General features: G+C 43.6%; 2 protein-coding genes and 3 pseudogenes across 11 annotated transcripts in view; 4 read left to right on the forward strand and 1 right to left on the reverse strand.

Moving 5' to 3' along the window:
- The first annotated feature begins 260 nt into the window (after nt 1–260).
- LOC147368477 (transcription factor E2F3 pseudogene) lies at nt 261–1578 on the forward strand (annotated as a pseudogene).
- Nucleotides 1579–5409: 3831 nt separating this feature from the next.
- On the forward strand, nt 5410–21249 carry LOC147368478 (zinc finger protein 709-like). Its single transcript, XM_086413567.1, has 4 exons — nt 5410–5421; nt 18549–18675; nt 18871–18931; nt 19322–21249. The coding sequence occupies exons 1-4, from the start codon at nt 5410–5412 to the stop codon at nt 19602–19604; spliced, it is 483 nt and encodes a 160-aa protein (XP_086269693.1). The 3' UTR covers nt 19605–21249.
- Nucleotides 19663–20307, forward strand: LOC147368479 (uncharacterized; annotated as a pseudogene).
- A 35-nt stretch (nt 21250–21284) lies between the features above and the next one.
- On the forward strand, nt 21285–22173 carry LOC147368480 (uncharacterized; annotated as a pseudogene).
- A 2716-nt stretch (nt 22174–24889) lies between these two features.
- The window catches only part of MUC16 (mucin 16, cell surface associated), a 118606-nt gene continuing 115724 nt past the window's right edge, over nt 24890–27771 (reverse strand). For all 10 annotated transcript variants that reach the window (XM_086409083.1, XM_086409084.1, XM_086409079.1 and 7 more), the window contains one exon: nt 24890–25642. In XM_086409083.1, the coding sequence (XP_086265209.1) occupies nt 25535–25642 (108 nt within the window). In that variant the 3' untranslated portion in view covers nt 24890–25534. The remainder of the gene's footprint in view (nt 25643–27771) is intronic.

Raw genomic sequence — 27771 nt, forward strand, 5'->3', positions numbered from 1 at the left:
TTGTGGGCTGTCTAGGGGTGAGGGGATCGTGGGTTGGTGGCCCGGCCTGGGCGCATCCCGGCGGTGGCAGCGGCGGTGCCTGGATGGCCGAGCGCCTGAGCCTTCCTCGCCGGCCGGGGCCTGCCCTTGACCCGCCTCTCCCCTTGTCCCTTCCTTCCCCCGCCCTGTCCCCTTCTCCGCCCCCTGTCAACGGAGGGCGGGGCATCTGTGTTCCCGTCCCGCCTCCTGGGTTTGTTCCTCTCCCCCGGACCCGCCGGTGACGTTTCGCACAGGTGCGCGGAGGACGCGCTTGTGACTGGGGAGGGGGCGGCTGCGGGAGGAGGCGCTGGAAGGGGAGAGGGGGCACCCACTTCCTCTTGCTCGCCGGCTCCCTGGCTTGGGACCGCTTCCTGGTGTACTCACACCCGCCCCCCGGCGCGGCCACCCTCCGTCTCCTCTCCGCAGCAACCCCGCCTGACTCCGCGGGCGCACGCCCTCGCCCGGCACCGCCGGTCCGCTCGGCCCTCCGGGCCCACTCTCTAGCCGGCACCCTGGCCTCTCCCCCTACCCCGGGGCCAGGCTGGTTTCGGAAACTCCCTTACAGCAGCAGCAGGCTGGAGCTAGGAGAAAGCCATCGGCAGTACTCTCACGTGGTTTTAAAACCCCCAAGGACAAAGGAAGAGCTGCATTCCGAAGTCCAGATAGCCCCCAGATTCCAAAATCTCCCTTAGAAAAAACACGGTATGATACATCCCTTGGTCTACTCACCAAGAAGTTCATTTAACTACTGAGCCAATCACCTGATGGGGGTCTCAGATCTGAACAAGGCAGGAGAGGTGCTGAAGGTGCAAGGGAAGGATTTATAACATCAACAAAGTCCTGGAAGGCATCCACCTCATTAAGAAGTCTGAAAACAACGTGCAGTGGATGGGCTGCAGTCTATCTGAGGACAGGGGCACACTGGCCTAGTGTCAAGGCCTGTCAAAAGTGACCGAGCTCAGTCAGGAAGAGAAGAAATTAGATGAACTGATCCAAAGCTGCACCCTGGACCTCAAACTGCTAACGGAGGATTCAGAGAATCAAAGGTTAGCTTATGTTACATATCAGGATATTTGAAAAATTAGTGGCCTTAAAGACCAAACTGTTAATAGTTGTGAAAGCCCCTCCAGAAACATGACTTGAAGTGCCTGACCCAATAGAGAGCCTATAAATACATTTGGCAAGTACCCAAGGACCCATTGAGGTTTATTTGTGTCCAGAAGAGACTGAAACACACAGTCCAATGAAAGCAAACAGCCAGGCCACAAAGGGAATATCCCTAAGCCCACTTCCAAAGACTTGGCTTCAACCAACTCAGGACATAGTGATTGCTTGATTTCTATGACAAACCTTTTCTCCTCTGGCCTCCCTCGCCAACCTTTTACAGCAGACTGAGGACCCAATTCCTTCCAATCTAGAAGGACCATTTGTGAACTTACTGCCTCCCTTGCTCCAAGAGGACTATCTCCTAAACCTCAAGGAGGAAGAAAGCATCAATGATCTCTTTGATGCTTACGATTTGAAAAGCGTCTGCTGGTGGAAGACTTTATGTGTAGTTGATGTGTAGTTGTGAACTCCTTTTATAAACCAATGCCTTTTTATTATGAAACCAGAACATGTGTCATGCACTGTTGTCCCTTCCTCCTTTCTTCCTCCAAGATAGTATCTTGAAGTAAACTACAGATTTCAGAACGAAGCTGACATTTTAATGAATTAAAAACCAAACAAACAACTGCCTATGAATGCACAGTTACAGGCTCCCTTGGGAAAGCCCTGTCTTGCCCCAGGTTCCAAAATCTCCTGGATGAGTCAACAAGTGAGAAAATGTGCAATCAGGTGTCTCTCATCCGTCCTCTGCCTCCCCCGCTCCTTCCCTCCTGGATTGGCTTGCTGTGTCTGAGGGACGATGGGCTGTAGAATGGGGTCTGGCCACCTGACCCATTCAAAAGCAGCAATTTTCCTTAATAGCATTTCAAGTCGTGCCTTCCCCACAGAATGCATGTCTTTGGGGTCTGCTAATTTGGGATGGAAACCGCAGGCACTGTAAACTTGAAGTCATGCAAAAGTATGAAATGGATTTCTTCAGCTTTTCTTAGGAATATTTAAATTACTCTCATATTCAGTTTAAGCCATGGACTGTGTGTACCACTCCGACGCCAAGAGATCTGCCACATCCTTTCAGATGAAGAAACTGTTTGTTCTTGAATATTCGTCCAGATACAGAGTTCTGCCCCTCTAAGCTGTTATGGAGTTTCCTGTCTCCATAAACCCCTCCCACTCTCTTGCCCGTGTCGGGGGAGTTTGTTATTTCCTTGGGTCTGTCTTGTCGCAACAAAAATTTGATGCAACAGAAGGACCAGTGTTACAGCTCCATGTTACAACTCAGTTTTGTTTAGAAAGTAAAGGAAAATACATCCTCCAGTTGTGAGGGCATGCCAACCCAAAAGACCCAAAGAGAAGAGAGGCCCCCCCAGCCCAATTTTGGCTCCCCTTTTTATATGTTTTTTTCTCCTCCCCCTGAGCCTGCCCTATGTAAATTGGTCTAGCATGGAGGGCTATTTGTTTTACCTGAGGTTCTCTCTCCGGTCTTCCGACCTTCCTTTGTTCTATTTTAGTGGGCTTTTCCCTTCCTTGTCTTTTAGCCACCTCCATTCTGGACTCCTTTTTCCTATTTTGACTACCTAACACCACCAATGTATTTGTAAGTTTGAAGTTTGTAGCAAGTGCCTACTTAGGAGTTCTTTGTGGATTGTTTTAATTTTTTTTTTTTCTTTTTTTAGCTGCCATTTAAGCATTCCTGTGGCACCCATCAATCATTTCAATATAATTGTTTACTTGGAAGCGGTTTCTCCTAATTCAAATTGTTTTAAGCAGAGGTAGAGAACCTCTACTGATCAGAGCATTTGTGATTTAAGGCTTAACAGCCTTGGGGAGAATCTTCACCCCGTCTCACTTTCTTCCCCAGGAGGGGGTGCTCGGAGCAAGTGGAGCTCGCTGACAGGGGGGCGGCCCATTGGAGAGAACCAGGTCAGATGACGTCACAGCCCCAAGGAGCAGCAGGTGTGGATGGATCCCTTTGTCCCTCGGGCTTCCCAGGCCCCCTGTGACTGGGGAAAGGGCTCTTATACTGCACTCAGGGAGACCACTTCTCAGGATGGGGTCGGATGGAGAGGTCTTTGAGGAGAAGGACATCCCCCGTCGTAAGTAGCATGCTATCAGTGACACTTAGCTTCAGCCCTTGAGAGGAGGGAGCTCCCACTGTGTTGGGGGCTACAGGAGTCCTGGCCAGAACTCCCTGTTTCCCCTTCCACTGTGAAGGAGCAGGTTGGAACAAGGAAAGCTGGGGCTGTAGAAAAAAATGTAGGGCAGGATGCCAGGGCATCTCCCACTTAACTCTTCAGGAATGGCATCCCAAGTTGGAGGCTTCCTGACAGTGGCAAAATCGTACCAGTTGAGTCCAAGAATGGCTTTCCCATTGGCCAGGAGGGAGATGGCCATCTCCCGTTGGGAATGTGGCAGAGCACCTCACATCCATTCCTTGGATGCTAATGACTGTGGGAATGAGGGAGTCATCTAAAAAATAAATAAATAAACATCATCACAAAGAACAGTTGAGTTGAATCACTGTTGTGCCTGACACAGTGGGAGGCACATGGTAGGCACTCAGTTCAACAGGATGGGGGAAAAAATATACTGGGTTGGCCAAAACGTTCATTTGGGCTTTTCCATACCATCTTACGGAATATCCCTTACTTATATCCCTTAGAAAAGTACAAAACAAACTCACGAAAGCCCAAGCTGATAACAGGCACTCCCCTCAGTGCCATCAGATCCTGAGTCACAGTAGAGGCTTCAGGGACCTCCGCTCCTGCCTCTGGATTTTCCCCCGTCAGGCCCTGTACTGTATGCCACTCGAGCTGCAATTATGCCTCCTGACAGAGCTGTGCTGAAAACAGATAGCCCTGAACATAGGACCCCCTCATTCAGATTCCTGTTATGAATTGGAGCCTGTAAGCAGCACTCCAAGAGCTCAGCACAGCTGTGGAGAACCCCCTGAGACAAGATACAGCTGATTCTGGGACCCCCACCATAACCTACTTGCAGGAGGAGGGGGCCTCCCCTCTCTTAGGTCCCTAGCCAGGTGCCAGGTGACGAAGGAGGTCACCCCTTCCCAGACCCCTAGGCTCCCTGTGGGCTCCTTAGGATTCCCTGAGTGAAGAGCAAGGAGAGTTCATAGACTTCAGAATGATTATGTCCACATTCATATGTGATCCAGCTCTTCACGCCTTAGTTGGGACATTCTGCTGAAGGAGGGGACTCAAGGGTTCACAACAGACCCAACATCAGCTTGTCATCTTAGCCCTGACCAGCAGTTGGCTTGGACAGCATGTGTGTATAAACCCATGGGCAATCGATTGTCTAAGAGTTGATGATAAAAGAATGAGAGAGTCATTTCCTAGGCAGGTTGATAGGAAATCTAGGGGTCCCCAAGGAGAGAGGGGTCTGGAATTCTCAAGGAGGAAGAAAGGACAAACTTTTCACAGTCTTTGTAGACCAGGACCTGGGGACTGGAGTCGATGAAAATGAGAGGGTAACAGGCAGGAAGGCCAGGGGTCTCCAAATGAGAAAATAGCCTACAAGTGTCAGACATTTTTATCTCTCTTAAGCGGCAGGAGGAAACAAACTAGCAATATTTTTTCCTTCTCTATACAAATTTAAAGGGAGGTTTCTCTTAAAATACTGTGTTGCCATAATGACACCTGGTTTCACCTGAAGTTAGCTATTCTTGAGCCTAGAGATAACCAATGCCTTTTTCTTATGGAAATGTTTGTCTTAAGCTATGCTAATGTACTATGCCTTTACCCCAAACTCTGTCTCCAAGTCGGTTCCGCCTCTTGGCCCAGAACCTACTTGACAAACCAGTATGTTATACTTAGATATTGTTCCCCTAATCTATGTAAATGAAACTATTTGTATGGTGGCCTGCCCTTCTTCAAGATTCAAGTTAATCATTTTATGGCCCAGGATAAACCATTTGGGGCCAAGATTATCCCAAAATGCATCTTATGGGTGAGGGGCCTGGTGCCATTCTAAATTTTAAGACATTCCTTTCTTTCATTAACAGACTGCTGGTGACTATATAACATCCAGCTGAAGACTAGCAGGGGGGTACTCTTTCTGCCCCCTTCTGATGCCTATGTCAGAAGCTTTCTCTATCTCCTTTATACTTTAATAAAACTTTATTACACAAAAGCTCTGAGCGATCAAGCCTCGTCTCTGGCCCCGGATTGAATTCTTCTCCTCCGGGGGCCAAGAATCCCGGTGTATTCACGTGATTCAACAACAGCCTTTCAAGAATTCTGGGAATTTCTTCCCTACCAGATACCCACGATGTACATCAAGGTAACACTTGTCTGTATATATACTGAGGCCTCGCCAGGACACTCTTATCCACATCAGAGCCCCAGGTACTGCTGATAGTAACCAAGGCACTCATTTCACTTCTCAGGACATCTGGTGGAACACGGCATTCAGTAGAGTTTTAACCTTTCTTCCAAGTCTCAGGGTTCAGGCCTCATAAGAGCACCATAATGGCTCACTGGAATAAATTTAAATCAGTTGAATGAAAGATGACCTTTTCCAGTTATCAATCATCATCTGAGATGAATATTAGTGCATCTGTCTTTATCTTTTTTTTTTCTAATAGACTTATTTATGGCAGTTTTACGTTTACAGAAAACTTGATGAGAAATTAAACAGAATTCCCATATAACCCCTGTGCCTCTGGATAGTTTGCCCTATTTTTAGTAATTTGTATGACTGTGGTATGTTTGTTACATTCAATGAGCTAATATTGATGCATTAAAATCTACATGTAAAATTGCTTTGATTCTGTGTGTTATGGGGTTGGCCAAAAAGTTCCTTTGGGTTTTTCCATAAGATGTCACCAAAAATCCAGATGAACTTTTGACCCACCCAATAAACGGTCTGGACTTTGATGTTAGGAAATAACATATCTTTCATTTCTGTATCTTGTACTTTCGCTCTTCTAAAAATCCCTTGTGCTCCACCTCTTATTTTCTCCCTCCCACCCCAAATCATTGGCAACCAAAGATCTTTCACTTTCTCATAGTGTTGTCATTTCCAGAAAGATACAATCACTTAGCAATCTTATTTTAAGGTTTCTCCATGTCTTTTTAGCTTGATACCTCATATCCTTTTATCACTGAACAATATTTCATTGAGTGGATGTTCTCATGATTCTTTTCTCTATTGTTTATTGGAGGATATCTTGGTTACTTGTAAGGCTTGGCAATCATGAATAAAACTCTTATAAAAATTCATAATTAGGTCTTTTATGAACCTAAGTTTCAGCTCATTTGGGGAAATAGAAAGGGACATGCTGGAGTGGGTGGAAAGAATGGGTTTAGTTTTAAGGAACTGCCTGTTTTCCAAACTAGGCATCAGTTCAGTCACTCAGTCGTGTCCAACTCTTTGCAACCCCATGGACTGCAGCATGCCAGGCCTCCCTGTCCATCCCAACTCCCAGAGTTTACTCAAACTCATGTCCATTGAGTTGGTGATGCCATCCAACCTTCTCATCCTCTGTCATCCCCTTCTCCTCCCACCTTCAATCTTTCCTAATCAGGGTCTTTTCAAATGAGTCAGCTTTTCGAATCAGGTGGCCAAAGTATTGAAGTTTCAGCTTCAACATCAGTCCCTCCAACAAACACCCAGGACTGATCTCCTTTAGGATGGACTAATTGGATCTCCTTGCAGTCCGAGGGACTCTCAAGAGTCTTCTCCAACACCACAGTTCAAAAGCATCAATTCTTCGGTGCTCAGCTTTCTTTATAGTCCAACTCTCACATCCATACATGACCACTGGAAAAACCATAGCCTTGACTAGACAGACCTTTGTTGGCAAAGTAATGTCTCTGCTTTTTAATATGCTGTCTAGGTTGGTCATAACTTTTCTTCCAAGGAGTAAGCATCTTTTAATTTCATGGCTGAAACTAGGTATATCATTTTACATTTCCACCAATAGTGAGTGAGGGTTCCTGTTACTGCACATTTTCTCTACTGTTCGGGGTTTGTTCTTGATGATTTGATTTGAGCCATAATAGTAAGTATCTAGTCATATCTCCGGAGAAGGCAATGGCACCCTACTCCAGTACTCTTGCCTGGAAAATCCCATGGACAGAGGAGCCTGGTAGGCTGCAGTCCATGGGGTCGCTAAGAGTCGGACACGACTGAGCGACTTCACTTTCACTTTTCACTTTCATGCATTGGAGAAGGAAATGGCAACCCACTCCAGTGTTCTTGCCTGGAGAATCCCAGGGACGGGGGAGCCTGGTGAGCTGCCGTCTATGGGGTCGCACAGAGTCGGAGACGACTCAAGTGACTTAGCAGCAGCAGCAGCAGTCATATCTCATTCTTCTTTTATTTGCAGAGACATTACTTGGAATGTCTGAAAGAAAAGGTGTGGGTTTTGACACAACCCCGAGGGCCTCGCCAGCAACCTATTGCTTATCTAAGCAGAGAATTAGATGTAATTTCATGCGAGTGGCCCCACTGCCTAAGAGTAATTGGGGCAGCGGCTTTATTAACACCTGAAACTTTAAAAATAATTAATGGACAAAATCTTACTGTACTGACTTCTCATGATGTGAGTGGAATCTTAAATTCTAAGGTTAATATTTGGATGACAGACAGTAGGCATCTTAAATATCAGTCACTGTTGTTAGAAGGACCACTAACTAAGCTTAAAGTTTGTGGAAATTTAAATCCTGCCACTTTCCTTCCTGAGAAGGAAAATGAAACACCTGATCACGATTGTTCCCAATTCCTAACTTTAAACTATGCAGCTCAGGAAGATCTAATGGATACCCCATTAGACAATCCTGACATGGAAATATTTACAGATGGAGAGTGTAAAGCAGGTTACGTCGTGGTGACTGCTGAACAGGTTTTAGAAGCAAAACCTCTCCCCCAGGGAACCAGCACTCAGTTAGCGGAGCTTGTGGCTCTGACCCGAGCTCTAGAGTTAAGCAAAGGGCAGCGGGTAAATATCTACACTGATTCTAAGTATGCGTATTTGACTTTACATGCTCATGCTGCAATATGGAAAGAAAAACAGTTTAAAACAGCAACAGGAGAACCTATTAAGCATTTCAGAGAGATTGAGAGACTTTTAACTGCTATATATTGTCCTAAAGAAGTAGCTGTTATGCATTGCAAAGGACACAACAGAGATGGGAGTAAAGTAGCTGAAGGTAATCAGCTGGCTGACTGTCAAGCCAATATACTGAGGAAGAATTAGAAAGATATGAGAAAAGAGGAGCAAAGGTTACTTTATCAGTAATCAGGATGGTTATAGTCTGAGGATGGACGATTAATAATTCCTGAAAATGCTCAATGAAAAATTCTTAAGGGTTTACACCAGAGTTTTCATTTGGGTGCAGCGAGTACTTACCAGATGGCTTCTCATTTGTTTGAAGGTAAAAATGTAATGAAAACCTTAAAGAACATTATCAAAAGGTGTGAGGTTTGTCAGAAAAATAACCCAAAGACTGAAAAGCTAGCAAAGTCTGGATTACAACGAAGTGGGAAGTATCCTGGAGAGGACTGGGAAATTGATATTACTCATATGCCGAAAGCTAATGGATATTCTTGCTTACAAGTTTGGGTGGACACTCTTACTGGATGGATTGAGGCTTTTCCCTGTCGTAGTGAACAGGCTAAGGGGGTTATAAAGATTTTAATCCATGAAATTACCCCCAAGTTTGGGCTGCCATGGAGCCTTCAGAGTAACAATGGCTCCACCTTTAAAGGAGCCATCTGTAACTCAGGGGGTGTCTAAGGCTCTAGGAATAGAATATCACTTACACTGTTCCTGGAGACCCCAATCCTCAGGGAAAGTTGAAAAAGCTAATGACATTATCAAAAGACATTTGCTCAAATTAACCCAAGAGATGCAGGACAACTGGGTTATAGTCCTACCCATAGCTTTGATGAGGGCTCGAACTTCCCCCAAGAAGGAGGGACTGTCCCCCTTTGAATGTATTTATGGAAGGCTTTTCTTATGCACAGACATTGTTATAGACCCTGAAGCCTTGGAATTAACTAGTTATGTAATTTAGCTCTCAGCTTTTCAACAGACATTAACAGAACTCCGGGAGATGACTCCTGACCCAGCCTCTGAGTTAAGCAAGCCCCTATTTGAGCCAGGAACCAAGGTCCTCATAAAAACATTGGGGTCTGAGGGCCCATCCCTTGAGCCCCTCTGGGAAGGCCCTTACCAGGTTATTCTTTCTTCTCCCACAGCTGTCAAAGTGCCAGGAATTGATTCGTGGGTACATCACACTCGAGTTAAGAGGTGGCACTCTGACCAGAACTAAGTGACTTCATTTTATGTCTTTACTTTCTATGCTCTGACTTTATACTTTTCAGATGGGCCTGATAATCTGTGTGAGCCTACTTCTGCTGACTCCAAAAATTCTGAGTCTGCCATTTGATCCTCAAGACAATGCCTTCCTGTCCTGGGCTCACTCCTATGCTGCATTCCACAATCAGTCTAACTGCTGGGTCTGTGGAGTGCTCCCCTCATCATCAGTGGAAGGCTTCCTGTGGTGGACATCTCCACTTCAAGGAAAAGACTTTCTCCAAGTCTGCAAATACCTTCAATGACAATCGCATGTGATTCCTCTTCTTAAACTGATGACATCTAACAATCCTAAGATGGACTGATGTAACTATGGACATGATTTTTAATTTTGATTTTAACTTGTTTTAATGACTATTTTGCCTTGCATCTGTAACTGTGTAATTGGATTTGTTTCTAGTCGCATAAAGGCTTTTAAGTTACAAATGGTTGTCCAAGCTCCTATGAGTGCCACAGCCTCTTCCAAATATTACTTGGGGCCTCTGGATCAGAGACCCTCGATATGAGGGTTAGGAGAATATATTGCCTTGCCCATTTAGGGACAATGCCCCTTATCAGCTTGGAAGCAGTTATGGAAAGAAAACGACACCCCTTTCCCCTAGCAACATAATTCTCCTAAAAGAAAAGGGGGAAATGAGAGAGTCATTTCCTAGGCAGGTTGATAAGAAGTCTAAGGGTCCCCAAGGAGAGAGGGGTCTGGAATTCTCAAGGAGGAAGAAAGGACAAACTTTTTTGTCCCTCTACATTCTTTAGGGTTATATAACAATAATGTATCCTGCTTGAAGACAGTCTCTGGAAAAAACCTTCTGGCTAATCCTGTTATCTTAAGGTGTAAATTATGGGAGTAGGTCTAGTGAGGTCTTTACAACCTCCAGACATTCTTTTTTTTTTTTCCAGACATTCTTTTGATTCACTGTAATGACTAATTAGAGAGTATATAACTCCATGGCTAACACTAGCAAGGGGATACTGTTTCTGCCCCCTTCTGATGCCTATGTCAGAAGCTTTCTCTATCTCCTTTATACTTTAATAAAACTTTATTACACAAAAGCTCTGAGTGATCAAGCCTTGTCTCTGGCCCCGGACTGAATTCCTCTCCTCCGGAGGCCAAGAATCCCAGCGTCTTTGCATGGTTCAACAACAACTTTTCACAGTAGTAAAGAATCCACCTGCCAATGCAGGAGATTCGGGTTCGATCTCTGGCTTGAAATACCCCCTGGAGGAGGAAAACCACTGCAATATTCTTGCCTGGGAAATCCTGTGGACAGAGGAGCCTGGCAGGCTATACACGTCATGCAGAGTGTCAGACACAACTGAGCAACTGAGTGCGCATCATAAAACATATCGCTGTCCTGGGAAAAGATCAAAATTCAAACTTCAAAGTATGATTTCTACTTAATTCATATTGCTTTCATACCATTGTAAAGTTGAAAAATTATAAGTTAAAGCATCATAAGTTGGGGGCAGTTGATAGAAGCCTTTTTTTGTTTGTTTGTTTCCCCCTTGTTGTTTTTGTTAGAAAGGAATTTGTAAAATTTTTTATGGTCTGTGGTTTTATATCTGTTAAATATTTAAAGGATTAAATCTTGAAGTGATTTCCTATGTAGAAAAGTTTAATTTCAAAAAGCAAAAACTAGGGACTTCCTTAGTAATCCAGGGGCTAAGACTTTGAGTTCCCAATGTAGGGAGCCTGGGTTCGAGCCCAGGTCAGGGAACTAGATCGTACATGCACAACTAAGACACAATGCAGCCAAATAAATAAATATTAAAAAAATTAAAATAAAAAGCAAAAGCTAATTAAAAATAATGATTAATTGTAGGAAAATACAGCATATGTAAGTTTCTCTTCTTATTTTCACTAAGTAATGCATGGGAAGGTTGAATCAAAAAACAATTTTTTAAAAATTCCTAATATAGGAAACTTGTGGTGTTGGAGAAGACTCTTGAGAGTCCCTTGGGCTGCAAGGAGATTCAACCAGTCCATCCTAGAGGAAATCAGTCCTGATTATTCATTGGAAGGACTGATGCTGAAACTGAAACTCCAGTACTTTGGCTACCTGATGTGAAGAACTGACTCATTGGAAAAGAGCCTGATGCAGGGAAAGATTGAAGGCGGGAGGAAAAGGGGATGACAGAGGATGATATGGTTGGATGGCATCACCGACTCAATGCAATAAGTAAACTCCAGGAGTTCGTGATGGACAGGGAGGCCTGGCATGCTGCAGTCCATGTGGATGCAAAGAGTCGGACACAACTCAGTGACTGGACTGAACTGAACTGAAGATAGGAAACTAACCTACATATCCTGCTCTATTTTGCTCTTATTTCAGCCACCCTGGAGTAAGAAATGGCAACCCACTCCAGTATTCTTACCTGGAGAATTCCATGGACAGAGGATCCTGATGGGCTACAGTCCATGGGGTCGCAAAGAGTTGGAGACAACTGAGTGAATAACCCTTTGAAATAAGCAGTTTTGATTACTTCCTGATTTCATTTTGTTAGTGTTTCCTTGTATAAAAACAAACCAATGCGAATGCTTACTGGGTTTGTTCTCATAATGAGCTGTCAGGGGTTCACATATTTGATGTTTGCCTAGTATTCTTGCCTGGAAAATCAAATGGATGGAGGAGCCTGGTAGGCTACAGTCCATGGGGTCACAAAGAGTCGGACACGACTGAGTGACTTCACTTTCTTTCTTTCTAGTACTAAAAGTTAAGCCTCATCCCTCCCTTTTATCCTAGTGGCTTCCCTGCTGGCTCAGACGGTAAAGCGTCTGCCTGCAATGCGGGAGACCCGGGTTTGATTCCTGGGTCGGGAAGATCCCCTGGAGAAGGAAGTGGTAATCCACTCCAGCACTCTTGCCTGGAAAATCCCATGGACGGAGGAGCCTGATAGGCTACAGTCCATGGGGTCACAAAGAGTCGGACACGACTGAGCGACTTCACTTTCTTTCTTACCCGGACAGGCTGATAAGAAAGCCTGGAGGCTCTTGCTTTGTGAGCTGCTGTTTGCTGGGGAGCTTTTCCTATGCCCTGTGCTGGCTGCCCCTGTGTAGCATGGTTGACCCCACCAAGCCTGAGTTCTATATACAGAGGACACCGAGTTGGAAGTTTTGGTAATTCCTTATCTTTTCTGAGTAGGAGTATGGGAATTAGGTCTTTGTTAAAATAGTGCTCAGTCGATGTGTTGGCTGGAACCTGCCTGTGTCTTTAAGTAAAAATGTAATTGAGGCTGGGATTGCCTGCTCTTAGGAGAAGAAAAGCCTGATTACACCCTGTGAAGGAGGTGAGCCCTTCAGATGGTCACTGCTTGAAGAACAGTTATTTCAGAGAAAAAGCATTCGGAAAAAGCGGCCACTAGGTGGCAGGCTGAGCCCACGCCTAATAGCAGAGGGCTCAGTCAGTCAAGTCAGTCACAGTCACTGTCCTGTCCGATTCTTTGTGACCTCATGGACTGTACCCCGCTAGGCTCCTCTGTCCATGAGATTCTCCAGACAAGAATACTGGAGTGGGTTGCCATTTCCTCCTCCAGGGAATCTTCCTGAGCCAGGAATCGTACCTGCATCTCCCGTGACTCCTGCTTTGCAGGCAGATTCTTTATCTGTGAGCCACTGGGAAAGCCCTTCACTAGGACCTTTAGGTGTCTCTGCTGCTGCCCCTGCCTCTACTGCAACAAAGCTCCTGACCCTCTGAATTAGGGGGACAAAACACATACACAGCAAAGGCATTAGTTCAAACCTGTTTAAGCCTGGGGTGCTTAAATTCTATAAAATAACCAGTTATCGTGGAGGAGGTCTCTGATCCCAGTGACACTAGTGTGCACCTCTCTGGGAGCAAACATTTATGAATGCCAGGGTAGAGAGGACACGCTCTTTTCTAAGTATATCTTGTGACTTAACACATTATTGGGGCTTCCCTGGTACCTCAGCTGGTAAAGAATCTGCCTGCAATGCGGGAGACCTGGGTTTGATTCCTGGGTTGGGAAGATCCCCTGGAGGAGGGCATGGGAACCCACTCTAGTATTCTTGCTTGGAGAATCCCCATGGACAGGCGAGCCCAGCAGGCTGTAGTCCATTGGGTCGCAAAGCGTCAGACACTACTGAGCAACTAAGTACAGCGCACACACAGCACAACACATTATTGACTGGGGTATTCTTGCAGAAACTAACACTTGTGGCATTAATACTTCTCCAGTCAATAGTGTGTTAAATTGTAATCTAGGGAAGAACAGGAGAGAATGAACAAAAGGAAAAAGATACTGGAAAAGGTCCAGAATTTTCCAATTGGAAATACAAAACGCACTAAAAGAATTTACAGGAGTTTCCCTGGTGGCACAGTGGTTAAGACTGCGCTCCCAATACGTGTGTGTGTGTGTGTGTGTGTGTGTATTGGGGCGGGGGGGTGGGCTGGATTCGACCCCTGGTCAAAGAACTAGATCCTGAATGCCATAACTAAGACCCTGCATAGCCAAACAGATTTCTTTTTTTTTTAAATAAGAATTTACATAGCTAAACAGATAAGAAAGACAGTCCTTGCCTTTTGGACCTCAGAATGTAGGGTTTTTTTTGTTTGTTTCCTTTGGTTGGTTTGATTATGTTTTTTAGCTGCAGCCTGCAGGATCTTAGTTCCCCAACCAGGGCTCAAACCCATACCCCTGCATTGGGATCGCAGTCTTAACCACTGGACCACCAGGCAAGTCCCGACAACTTAGGTTTAGAATCGGTGTTACTGTCTCCTATAATGAAAGAATTTACAAACCTTCCTACAGTTACTCACTGCAAAGTCTTGTATTTGCTCTATTTAAATTTATACTGCATGATCTTAGAGGAATTGCTGAATATAATATAGAGGACATATTGGTATACTTTAGAACTCTGCCTGTCCTTATGATCACAGCGCCCATTGTTGTAAAATATCCAGTAGTGAGCAGGAAAGCTCTGAACCAGTAAATCATACAAATTAAGTTCTTGCTACTTCCAAATTGCCTTCACAAAATGAAATTCCATGGTCCTTATGCCTTAGTTAAATTAGTGGTATGGTCCAGTACAAGTTAAAAAGGGCCTTTGAGGATTGAAAACTGTTGTTAGAAACCTTTAATTTTGGGATTATATAAATTTGCAGTTATCCCCAGTGCTTCTACTTTGAACAGCCTCATTTGACCTGTTCTTAAGCCTAGAAAGAGTTACAGACACCTCACAGCGGAATGCCATGGTCTTGAGGCTGTTGTCCTACCAAGTAAACCCCTTATTCCCAGTCTCCAACGTTGTGGAAATGACTGACTCCATCCACTCAGCAGCTGCTGAACATTCTGCTTTCACAGATTTGGCTAAGTCTGTTCTGTTCAGTGTCTATTTCAGCAGCCCCTCATCTGCATTTGGCCTTCTCCTCTGAAGGGACATGGATAGCTTTACTTGGTTACCCTGGGGGAACCTCAGCACCATTGCCACAGCACGCAGCCTCAGCGGGCAGGGTCTGTGCTGGATCCACTTTGGGCCATGAGCAGAGGGGTGCCGTGCCATTAATGACATCCCTTCTGAGGAAGTTCATTTGACATTTAGGACATAACGATATTGAAAAAGGAGGGTTTTAAAAAAGTGGATGGGCATTGCTTCAAACATATGAGGCCTTTCCTCAAGCAACTTCACTTATATTGACATTTTTTATTTTCTTACAACCAGCAGTGCCAGATAATCAGACAGGTTTCTGACCATAGGTAATATTTATGGGTTCCTTCCTCCAGAAAAACAAACAGACAAACATATGAGGCCTGCTGCTGCTGCTAAGTCGCTTCAGTCGTGTCCAACTGTGTGACCTCATGGACAGCAGCCCACCAGGCTCCCCTGTCCCTGGGATTCTCCAGGCAAGAACACTGGTGTGGGTTGCCATTTCCTTCTCCAATGCATGAAAGTGAAAAGTGAAAGGGAAGTCGCTCAGTTGTGTCCGACCCTCAGTGACCCCATGGACTGCAGCCTATCAGGCTCCTCCATCCATGAGATTTTCTAGGCAAGAGTACTGGAGTGGGGTGCCATTGGACATCCTTTAATGGATGCATTAAAAAAATAAATAAACAGAAGGCTTCCCCCTTCCTGATACCATGAAGAAATAGCAGTAGTCCCTCTCAGCACACACAACACTGTCTAGATTTCTTCGGTGTTTTGGAGGCAACAAATCCCTTGTTTACAAGTTTATTGGAGCGCATATGCTGTTACTTGCAAATTGGGCCACCTTGAACTGAAATCCCCTACTACAGAAGGCTCTAGACTGTTTAATTTGCCTTACAAAAGGCACACCACAGGGCCTTCAGTACCTACCTCATATACCTCCTGGTTACCTATGATGCCTTACATTATAATTTCTGTCTCTCTTTTTTAAATTTTATGTATTTATTTTTGGCTGCACCGGGTCTACATTGCTGCATAAGTGGTTGTGGCAAATGGGGGTTACTGTCTAGTTGCAGTGGTCAGGCTTCTCATTGCAGTGCCTTCTCTTGTTGTGGAGCACAGGCTCTAGGGTGCGTAGGCTTCAGAAATTGTGGTGCAGGGGCTTAGTTACTCTGCGGCATGTGGAATCTTCCCAGACCAGGGATCAAACCTGTGTCCCTTGCATTGGCAGGCAGATTCTTAACCTACTGGACCACCTGAGAAGTCCTCTCTCTTATCTTAGTAATGATCACAAGATATTTATCAGTTTTATTAATCATGCCAGAGAACCAGAGAACCAGCTCTCTAATTGCAGTGCACAGGCTTCTCACTGTGGTGGCTTCTCTCGTTTCAGAGCATGGGATCTAGGTGCATGGGCTTCGGTAGTTGTGGCTCACGGGCTTAGTTACTCCATAGTATGTGGAGATTCCTGTTTTGGAGGAGTAAACCTTTTCATAGTCTATTGGGAGCATGTGATATCATCAGCTGAGGAATTCCTGTGCTCAGGGATTTAGCTGCTGTGTTGCATTTAGTCACTCAGTCGTGTCCAACTCTTTGTGACCTGGTGGACTGTAGCCTGCCAGGCTCCTCTGTCCATGGGATTTCCAGGCAAGAATACTGGAGTGGGTTGCCATTTCCTTCTCCAGGGGATTTTCCTGACCCAGGGTTTGAATCCAAGTCTCCTATGTCTCCTGCATTGCAGGTGGATTCTTTACCACTGAGCCATCAGGGAAGCCCAGGGATTGAGCTGTCATGCTTCTTTACTCCCTAGGGGAGCTTGGATGTAACTGTATGTAGGAAGGCAGCCTCTAGAGTGGCTACTCAGGAAACAGCTTCCTCCTGAATGGAAAATGATTTTTTGTTCTTTTGGAGGAAAGTACTGCTGACACCTTTATATGATGTATCACGGACAAATCCACCATCTGACCATTATGGACTGGAAGAAGCTCCCTTGCAATCTTCAGCTTCTTAACTTAAAAAAAAATTTGGCTGCATCGGGTCTCAGATGCAGCATGAGAGGCCCTTGTTGAGTCATGTGGGACACTTTGTTGCCGTGAATGGGCTCTCTTGTGGTGTTTGGGCTCCGGAGTACACAGGCTCAGTAGTTACAGTGTGAGCCCAGTTGCTTTGCAGCATGTGGGATCCTAGTTCCCTGACCAGGGATTGAACCCGCATCCCTTGCATTGGAAGACAGACTCTCAACCACTGGACCACCAGGGGAGTCTCACTGACTTTCGAAAAAGTGTCAGCAGGCCCCAGGAGAGATTGTTGTGGTTCTGTAGGAAAACACTTTTTTGGTATGTTGTTATCTCTGTGTGTGTGTACCAAAAATTGGCTGCAAACAGTCTTGATGTACACAAACATAGGGAGTTTATAATCTTAAGTTTTTATGCCTTTTTCCTCATGTCTAAGCTTGAAGTTACAAATAACTTTCTAACCTGTCAACTTGAACAGAGAAAAAAAGAAAGAACTGGGTTTGTGATAAATATTACACAAAGTAGAAGCTGTGCTTTTCTGCAAGAATATTTTCATTCTAAGTTGGCAGCATCTGATTACTTCTAAGGGCTTGGAATACTTTAGGACAAAATGGCCAGCTGGATCTTGTTAAAAGTTGGATGCCACAGGCCTCCTGAACTCTCATATTTGGAGATGGGAATAGAACGCTATGCTTTTATTCATTTTACCCTCATGCAGACTTGAGCCTCTCTCATGGAATGTATAAATGGTGGGTAGTAAAGAAGGAGAGGAAGGAGTTTTTCTCTCAAGAAGTGGGTGATCTTGAATTGATAATATTTGTTTCATTTGTATAGCATTTCTGTCATTTCTCAACATACTGTGGACCCTGCCACTACATAGCAATAGATTTGTAATGCGGGGCTTCCCTGGTGGCTCAGCGGTAAAGAATCCAGCTGCCAAAGCAGGAGACACAAGTTTGATCTCTGATGCGGGAAGATCCCACATGCCTCGGAGCAGCTAAGCCCATGTGCCACCACTGCTGAGCCCGTGTGCAGCAACGACTGAAGCCCATGGCCCTAGAAATGGGGCTCCACAAGAGAAGCCACCGCGGTGAGAAGCCCGAGCACTGCAACTAGAGAGCAGCCCCCACTTGCCACAGCTAGAGAAAAGCCCACACCGCAACGAAGACTTGCTGCTGCTACTGCTAAGTCGCTTCAGTTGTGTCCGACTCTGTGTGACCCCATAGACGGCAGCCCACCAGGCTCCCCCGTCCCTGGGATTCTCCAGGCAAGAACACTGGAGTGGGTTGCCATTTCCTTCTCCAATGCATGAAAGGGAAAAGTGAAAGTGAAGTCGCTCAGTCGTGTCCGACTCTTTGCGACCCCATGGTCTGCAGCCTTCCAGGCTCCTCCATCCATAGGATTTTCCAGGCAAGAGTACTGGAGTGGGGTGCCATCGCCTTAGTGTAGGCAAAAATAAATAAAACAGACTTGCAATGTGATCACAGTAAAACAATGTAAGTAGTTTTCACATGTTTAAGATGCTGTTAAACTTATGAGAAGCAAGCGTGGACAGAGAGTTTCTGATGAACAAGTCAAAAAATAAATGGGAAATAACAGAGTCATAAGTAACCCTCCTATAAGTAGAGTATGGATGTACAGGGCTGTCAGTCTCACTCATCCTATTGTACACATATTTGGGATGTTTTAGGACTCAGTGGTTTTTGAGGATGTGACTGTGAACTTCACCCTGGAAGAGTGGGCTTTACTGGATTTTTCACAGAAGAAACTCTACAGAGATGTGATGGGGGAAACATTTAGGAACCTGGCCTCAGTAGGTAAGGATGACAACTGATCTTCACCTTGTCAAAGGACAAGTTTTCTGCCCATCAGTATTTTTCTAAGAGGTGGAACGTGTAAAGGGAGGACATTGGTAAATAAATTAGGTATTGTCACAGCTTATTGTAGAACTAGAGTCTACTGATTTTTCTATAACTTCTAATACTTTGGAATAATTTTTATGTGTATTTTAGGAACAACATGGGAAGATCATGACATTGAAGATCAGTACAGAAATCAGGGGAGAAAACTAAGGTGAGTGGCATTCACAGGAGAAAGCAGTATTTCACATGAGAATTATGTTATTGTACCAGATTTTAAAAAGAAACAAGGTAACCCATGCTTCAAATGTATTGCTTCTAAAAATTTTCACCAAATTACTTTCTTATATATGATATAATGTTCAGTGTTTGCAAAATAGTTCACTTGGAAACAATATTAATAAGCCCTATATATAAATATCACCATTTTGGTGAGTCCTCTTGTAGAGTACTCGGTATATTCAATTTTGAACAATTCACACGTGATAGGAAAAAACCTATGCTTTTGCTATAAATTGTAAAAGTGTAGCTGAAGCATTTTTAATAAATATGAAGTCATTAACAAAGAGATCATTAATACTTCCTTCTTGTTTTTTTTTTGCAGAAGTCAGAAGGCAGAGAGAATCTGTGAAGGTAAAGAGGATAGTCCCTGTGGAGAAAACGTCAACCTTATTCCAAATCACAATCCGAACAAGAAAACTCTTATCAGAGTAAGACCACGAGGACGCAAAGTATGTGGAAAAGACCTCATGCATCATTCCTCCCATAACAGGTCCACCAGAAGTCACATTCGACACAAGCCATATGAGTATCAGGAAAATGGAGAGAATAAATGCAATGTATGTGGGAAAGCCTTTAGTTACCTGCAGTGTTTTGAAAAATATTAAAATAAGTTACAGTGGAGAAAAAAACCTATAAATGTAAGAAATGTAGGAAAGCCTTCATATGGCTCAGAACTTTGCCTCTTATAAGTGTAAAGGCTGTGGGAAAACTTATAGTTTTTCAGCTTCACTTCAGATACATGAAAGAACCCACACTGGGGAGAAATCTTATAAATGTAAACATTGTGGAAAAGCCTATAGATATTATCAAGCTTTCCGAACACAAAAGAGGACTCACACAGGAGAAAAATCCTATGAATGTAGAAAATGCAGTAAAGCATTCAGTTGTCTCAGTTCACTCTGAATACAGGAAAAGACTCATACCAGAAAGAAACCTTATGACTGTAAACAATGTGGTAGAACCTCCAGATATTACCCCTCCTTCAAAACACAAGAGTTCACACAGGAGAGAAATCCTATGAATGTTAGTCATGTGGTAAGACTCAGTTCTAACACAAGTTTCCAAACACATAAAAGAAATCACAATGGAGAAAAACCCTATCAATGAAAAACATGTGGTAATGCCTTCAGTTGTCCCAGTTCTTTTCGGAAACATCAAAGAATTCATACTGGGGAAAAACCTTATGAATGTAAGGAATGCGGAAAAGCCTTTAGAGCTGTTGTAAGCCTTTACGCGCACTTGATCACTCACACTGGAGTTGGACCTTATAAGTGTAAGCAGTGTGGGAAAGTGTTACTGAGAGGGTAACAGGCAAGAAGGCCAGGGGTCTCCAAAGGGAGGAAATAGCCTGCAAGTGTCAGACATTTTTATCCCTCTTAAGTGGCAGGAGGAAACAAACTAGCGATTTTTTTCCCCTTTTTTATACACATTTAAAAGGTTTCTCTTAAAATACTGTGTTGCCATAATGACACCTGGTTTCACCTGAAGTTAACTATTCTCAAACCTTGAGATAACCAATGCATTTTTAATGGAAATGTTTGTCTTAAGCTATGCTAATGTGCTATGCATTTACCCCAAACTCTTGTCTTCAAGTCAATCCTGCCTAATGGGTCAGAACCTACTTGACAAACCAGTATGCTATACTCAGATATTGTTACCCTAATCTATGTAAGTGAAACTATTTGTATGGTAATCTGTCCTTCTACAAGATTCAAGTTAATCATTTTATGGCTCAGGATGAACCATTTGGTGCCAAGATTATCCCCAAATGCATCTTATGGGTGAGGGGCCTGGTGCCATTCTGAGTTTTAAGACATTCCTTTCTTTCATTAACAGACTGCTGCTGCTGCTGCTGCTGCTGCTGCTAAGTCGCTTCAGTCATGTTCGACTCTGTGCGACCCCATAGACAGCAGCCCACCAGGCTTCCCCATCCCTGGGATTCTCCAGGCAAGAACACTGGAGTGGGTTGCCATTTCCTTCTCCAGTGTATGAAAGTGAAAAGTGAAAGTGAAGTCGCTCAGTTGTGTCTGACTCTTAGCAACCCCATGGACTGCAGCCTACCAGGCTCCTCTGTCCATGGGATTTTCCAGGCAAGAGTACTGGAGTGGGGTGCATTGCCTTCTCCGAACAGACTGCTAGTGACTATATAACATCCAGCTGAAGACTAACAGGGGGGTACTCCCCTTCTGATGCCTATGTCAGAAGCTTTCTCTATCTCCTTTATACTTTAATAAAACTTTATTACACAAAGCTCTGAGTGATCAAGCCTCATCTCTGGCCCTGGATTAAATTCTTCTCTGGGGGCCAAAAATCCCGGTGTCTTTTTTTGTTCAACAACAACTTTTCATCTATTTCCCCCAGTTCATTTCAAATACACCAAAGAAGTCACACTGGAGAGAGACTTATGAATGTAAACGGTGTGGCAAAACCTTCAAGTGTTACCCCTCCTTTCAAAAACATGAAAACCCACACTGGAGAGGAACCCTATGAATATAGGGAGTGTGGAGGAGCTTTTAGCTGTTCAACCTCACTTTGAATACATGAAAGAACACACACTGGAGAGAAACTCTATGAATGTAACCAGTGTGGAAAAACCTGCAGAGGTTATACTTCCTTAGAAATGCACAGAAGAATTCATATTCTACGAATGTAAACAATGGAAAGGCCCTTGGATGTTGTCAAAGTTTTCAAAGACATGAGAGCAATCACACTGGAGAAAAACCCTACGAATATAAAAAATGTCATAAAGTGTTCAGGTGTCCCAGTTATCTTTGAACATGTGAAAGAACTCACACTAGAGAAAAACCCTATGGATGTAAACAATGAGGTAAAGCCTACAGAGGATACAGTTCCTTACAAAACCATGAAAGGACTCACACAGGAGAGAAACGCTATGCATGTACAGAATGTGGAAAAACTTACAGGTGGCATCAGAGTTTTCGAAGACATGAGAGAACTCACACTGGAGAGAAACCCTATGAATGCAAAGAATGCGGGAAAACCTTCAATCATCCCGCTTCCTTCCGAAGGCATGAAAGGACTCACCTCATGGGGTAAAACCTTTTGACTGTAAAGAGTGTGGGAAAGACTTCAGTTGGTCTTCATAGTTAAATGTTAAAACTCCTACCATAAATAATTACAAATGTGAGTAACATGAGAACTCATAGCTTGATGAAAATTAATCTGGGTATAATGTTCCAGAGTGCCAAAGAATCGATGCTTTTGAACTGTGATGTTGGAGAAGACTCTCGGGAGTCCCTTGGACTGCAAGGAGATCCAACCAGTCCATTCTAAAGGAGATCAGTCCTGGGTGTTCATTGGAAGGACTGATGTTGAAGCTGAAACTCCAATACTTTGGCCACCTGATGCGAAGAGCTGACTCATTGGAAAAGGCCCTGATGCTGGGAAAGATTGAGGGCAGGAGGAGAAGGGGATGACAGAGGATGAGATGCCTGGATGGCATCACTGACTCAATGGACATGGATTTGGGTGAACTCCGGGAGTTGGTGATGGACAGGGAGGCCTGGTGTGCTGCGGTTCGTGGGGTCACAAAGAGTTGGACACGACTGAGCAACTGAACTGAACTGAACTGAATGTTCCAGAAAACTTTCAACCACAAAAGAATTTTTTTAACAGGCTGTAAATATATTGGGTTTATCAAGCCTCTTTCTTAAATTACATCACTAGAGTGTGAGTTTCTACTAGTTAGTTTTATACATGAGTATTGGGGTTATATAATTCTGCAAGTCATCTTTCAACAGTAGTTGTTCAGTTCCTCATTCATGTCCAATTCTTTGCGACTGTAGCCCACTAGGCTCTTCTGTCCTTGGAATTTCCTAGGCAGGAATACTGGAGTGTGTTGCTCCAGGGGATCTTCCCGACCCAGCAATCGAACCTGTGTCTCCTGTGACTCCTGCACTGGCAGGTGTATTCTTTACCACTGGGCCAACCGGGGAAGCCAGCCAACAGTAGTACATGAGATTAAAAAGTAGTGCTTTTCCTTTGAATCAGTTAATATTTTCTCTCTCCATCTGAAAGTCTATTGGATCCATGGGTGAATTGAAATGCATATCTGATGCATGTGTAGTCAGGTTTCATTTTTTATAATTTTATTCTGTATTAAGAAGCAACTGGAAAATGTGGTCATTTGTTGGGATATTCCTACAGGATATCTGGATTCTGGACAATTCCTGGATGTCTTTATAGTCTGTTTTCTGTGTTTTATCTTTAACAACAAAGCTCCTTTTTTGAGACTTTCATGTGAATAATTGTTTTTATGTTTGGACCTTTGCTTGTTGTCCTTCCTCTGACTGGTATTTGGTGAATAGATTTTGAGAAGAGAGACCTGTGATGGGACAGATATCTGATTCTCTGTGTAATATTAGAAACAAAATTTTCTAGCATCCATCCTATTTATGGTTCTATGTTAGAATTCACTGATAGCCTTACTTGCCTGGGATTTGGAAAGCAGAAGCAAACAAGGCATTAGTCAGAGTTTGGAGGCACCATACATGAAGAGAGATGCCTGTATACGGGCTTCCCTTGTGGCTCAGCCGGTAAAGAGTCCACCCACAATGTGGGAGACCTGGGTTCAATCTCTGGGTTGGGAAGATCCCTTAGAGAAGGGAACGGATACCCACTCCAGTATTCTGGCCTGGAGAATTCCATAGACTCTATAGTCCATGGGGTCACATACAGTTGGACACAACTGAGTGACTTTCACTTAAGGATACTATCCATAGGGTCACATACAGTTGGACACAACTGAGTGACTTTCACTTAAGGATACTATCTTTAGCCCATCATTTTGGATTCTTTGACCTTCCAATCAAGAGTACCTCAAAACCACCACCAGTGTTTGGTTTCCATTTTTGTAGAGCTGTAGGTTTCCACTGATGTCTTCCCGAGATCCACATCAAAGATCCATCGGAGTTGGGATTTTTCTGTCCGGCCTCTTGTGTCCACCAAGAAGCTACTTTGGATTTTACTGTTTGGGAGTATTGTCTGATTCTCGTTTTCTCTAGACTATATCCATTTAAAGTCTAAAGTGTTTAACAGACACCTTATGCTGTTAATGGTGCTAGCGAGTGTGTTTTCCTGATTCACCATGACATCTACAGTGGTGCAGTAAAAAAACAAGGGAGTTTGTTTTGGCTGCCTTTGCCTGATCTTTTATTTATTTCTGAAAATAAACTCCTTCCTTGTGTTGGTGTGTCCTGTTCTTGTAGTTGACTATAATCTCTCACTATGTTTTAAATTATGTTTGTATGTAAGAAGTATGTGAGGTTTTTTGCCACAGGAATGCTTTGGTAGTTGTTTCATAGAAACATTTTATTAACTATTCTCTAAACCATCATGTGCTAATAAACACTGTGTTTTTAATTTCTTGAGAGGTTATATGAAAATGACCCATTATAATTATCAATTTTCAGGTAAACTTTCTAATTTTCTTCCTTTGTTCATTATATTTTATGAGTCAAGATTATGTGCATATGAATCCAGGTGTTTTTTCTGCCAGGAAATTTTTCTTTTTTTTTTTAGTTTTAATTTTGGTCATGTAGCTAATTTCTTAATTGTTCTTAATACCCAGAGGTTAAATCATGTGGGGTTTTTTTGTTTGTTTTTTGGCTGTGCTATAGAGCATGCAGGATCTTAGTTCCTGGACCAGGGATCGAACCTGGGCCTTCTGCACTGAGAGCAGGTAGTCCTAGTCACTGGACCACCAGGCAAGTCTGGGATTTACAGTTTCTGAGAGTGAGGTATTAAACAGTAACAGAGCATCTACAGTATTAGCATCATGCCTGGGATGCTTTGAGCTGCATGTTGGGGAGTCTCTGCTTTAACCATTCAGTTAGATTCAGTGCAGAAAAAAATGAAAAAAGGGACTGTCTTTATTTTTTCTCTCAGATCTTTCCCCTGAGTTTTATTCATCTTTAAATTCGAAGTAGACTTTATCTCTCTAGAGTTTGCTGCCACTCTGGGATTCAGTCTTCCCAGATACCAAGACCCAGGGCTGACTGCAGAATCATGGCTGGCCCACTCATTCCTCTTAGTCTATTTCCTACCTTAGAGGACCTGTGATGAAGGAAAGGAGTCAGTGAACATCCTGGTGAATCTGAACACCAGAGAATAAAGTAGTTCACACGGAACTTGAGACTGCCAGGGCTTCGGGGAAGGGGGTGCAGAACATGGAGGAATAGAGATGGGGTGATGGCTGCCCAGGAGTCAAGGAGAGAGGTGTTCAGGGGGTCACTAGGAAGGTAAACCTCACTTAAGTGGGATGTCAATTTTGTTCTTTAGCCACATCTGTGCCTATTTCACCAATCCTGGTGTCCCTGAGGGTGTGAACCCATCAGACAGAAGTTGCAGTTGTCTTCAGCGCAACGAAGGGGAGACCTTTTCTCTCAGTCCACTGTGAACCAGGTGGGGGCCAAGCCAAGAAAGGCCTGGAAGTTGTGTCCGACCAACGTGGTTTACTTCTGTTGCAGCCAACCTCCTCTGGAACCTGTCTGGGAAAAGGGGACTTGCGCAGGTCTCACTGCAGCTTCCTCAGGTCCAGGTGTGGCAGGTAATAGCCCATGCTATCGGGCTGTAGCTGCTGAACCTCATAGTCTGCCTCCTTCTTCCGCTGGTGAACTCTGACCTGCGAGGGTGAACAGAGGGCTCAGAATGGACCAGTCATCTAGCCAACTGTGGGAGGTTACAGGTGAAGGACACGGCCGCAACCACAGACACCTGCTGTGCCTGTGTGTCTCTCTCCTCGTTTTCTCTTAATTTTCTCTCAGCCTCTCCTTTTCCCCTCTTTCACCTCTTTTTCTTCTTTCTTCCCTTGAACTCGCCATTTTTTCCTACCATTTTCTCTCTGACAGCCCCTTCATTTTTTTATCTTTTAAAAAAATTTGGTTTTTTGTTTCTTTTTTCTGATATCGTCTTCATATCTTATCTCCTTCCCCTAACCCCAGCTTAACTGATATACAGTAAACTGCACATATTTTTAAAAAATGTTAAAGTTTATTAGAATTAGACATCTTTCAAAGAATGAGAGTATGTAGTGGGTTTTTTTTTTTTTTTTTGCCATTTACTTGAAATGTGATCAGTAATGTGTATGGTGGGTTCATTAGCTTTCAGCATCTGCTTGTCAATTTGGAATCAAATAACAGAAGGAATATATATTCCAAGTTATATATATATACATTTTAAATTATTGGATCATGGTGGTCTAGCTGCTAAGTCGTGTCTGACTCTTGCGACCGCATGGACTGTAGCCTGCCAGACTGCTCAGTCCGTGGTATTCTCCAGGCAAGAATACTGGAGTGGGTTGCCATTTCCTTCTCCAGGGGATCTTCCTGACCCAGGGATCGAGCCTCAGTCTCCTGCATTGCGGGCAGATTCTTTACTGACTGAGCTACAAGGAAGCCCCTTATTGGACCATAATTGTTAACAAATACTGGTTGTCTATATATTAGTTATTTTATCAGTCAGTTTTAGTAATATTAATACTGTCTTTAAAAATTTCCTGTACCTTTTTCACACTCTGATCATTTAGTAATATGTGACAGTACTTTGAAAAATTATTTATTTATGGCTGTGCTTTGTTACTGTGGTCTTTGTTACTGTGCATGGGATTTCTCTAGTTGCGGTGAGTGGGAGTTAGGGCTGCTCTCTAACTGCAGTGCATGGGCTTCTCATTGCGGTGGCTTATCGTTGAAGCTCTTGAGCTCTAGAGCACAGACTGAGTAGTTGTGGTACATGGGCTTAGTTGCTCTGCGGCATCTGGGATCTTCCCTGACCAGGGGTTGGACCCATGTCCCCTGCATTGGCAGGCGGATTCTAAACCACTGGACCACCAGGAAAAGTCCTGCAGCATTACTTTTTTAATCAACTCACTTTACTAAAGAAAATAAAAATGCTGAATATTTTAGCTTTTGAACAAAATCATGTAAGCTTTTACATTATTATGAAAAACTGTATTATCCAATATTTTCTATTATTGTAAAGACTGTATAGACTCCAGAGAAGGTGATGGCACCCCACTCCAGTACTCTTGCCTGGAAAATCCCATGGATGGAGGAGCCTGATGGGCTGCTTTCACTTTTCACTGTCATGCACTGGAGAAGGAAATGGCAACCCACTCCAGTGTTCTTGCCTAGAGAATCCCAGGGACGGGGGAGCCTGGTGGGCTGCCGTCTATGGGGTCGTACAGAGTCCGACACGACTGAAGCTACTTAGCATATAGACTCCAGCTTCTAGTAATACATCATTGAGTAATTTGGACTAAATTTCTTATAAAGATAGGTAGAAAACTTAGATAGAATGAAAAAATGCCTATTTGAAACCTTTGGAGAACAAATAATGTTACTAGACTGGGATATATAAGATAATGGAGGCCCTGAGAAGGATCCTATTTGTAGGTAAACTGCATACATTTAAAGTGAATGATTTGATAAGTTTTGATTATAAACTTATTGAACCATTCCCTGTAATCAAAATTAGGAATGCTCATTATTCCCCCATTTTCCCTCATGTTCTTTTGTAATTCTTCCTCCCCTGCTATTTACAAACACATTCTTATTCCCAGACAACCACTGGTCTGATTTCTATCCTCAGAGATTAATTAGTATTTTCCAGAGTTTGCTTATAAATGAAATCCTACAATAAGTATTCTTTTTCATCTAACTTCTTTCATTCAGCATATTCAAATTCAAATTATTTTGAGATTCATCATTGTATATGTTAATAATCCAGTATTATTGCTAAATAGTATTGAATTGT

This window comes from Bos grunniens, chromosome 7 (genome assembly GCF_055505025.1).
Source record: "Bos grunniens cultivar Pamir isolate PY7600 chromosome 7, Bosgru_T2T1.0, whole genome shotgun sequence".
NCBI classification, from domain to species: domain Eukaryota; kingdom Metazoa; phylum Chordata; class Mammalia; order Artiodactyla; family Bovidae; genus Bos; species Bos grunniens.

Coding starts and splice junctions, on each gene's coding strand:
- LOC147368478 (XM_086413567.1), top strand. Junction 18,676..18,870: donor TAGGAACCTGGCCTCAGTAG/GTAAGGATGACA, acceptor TGTGTATTTTAG/GAACAACATGGGAAGATCAT. Junction 18,932..19,321: donor AATCAGGGGAGAAAACTAAG/GTGAGTGGCATT, acceptor TTTTTTTTGCAG/AAGTCAGAAGGCAGAGAGAA.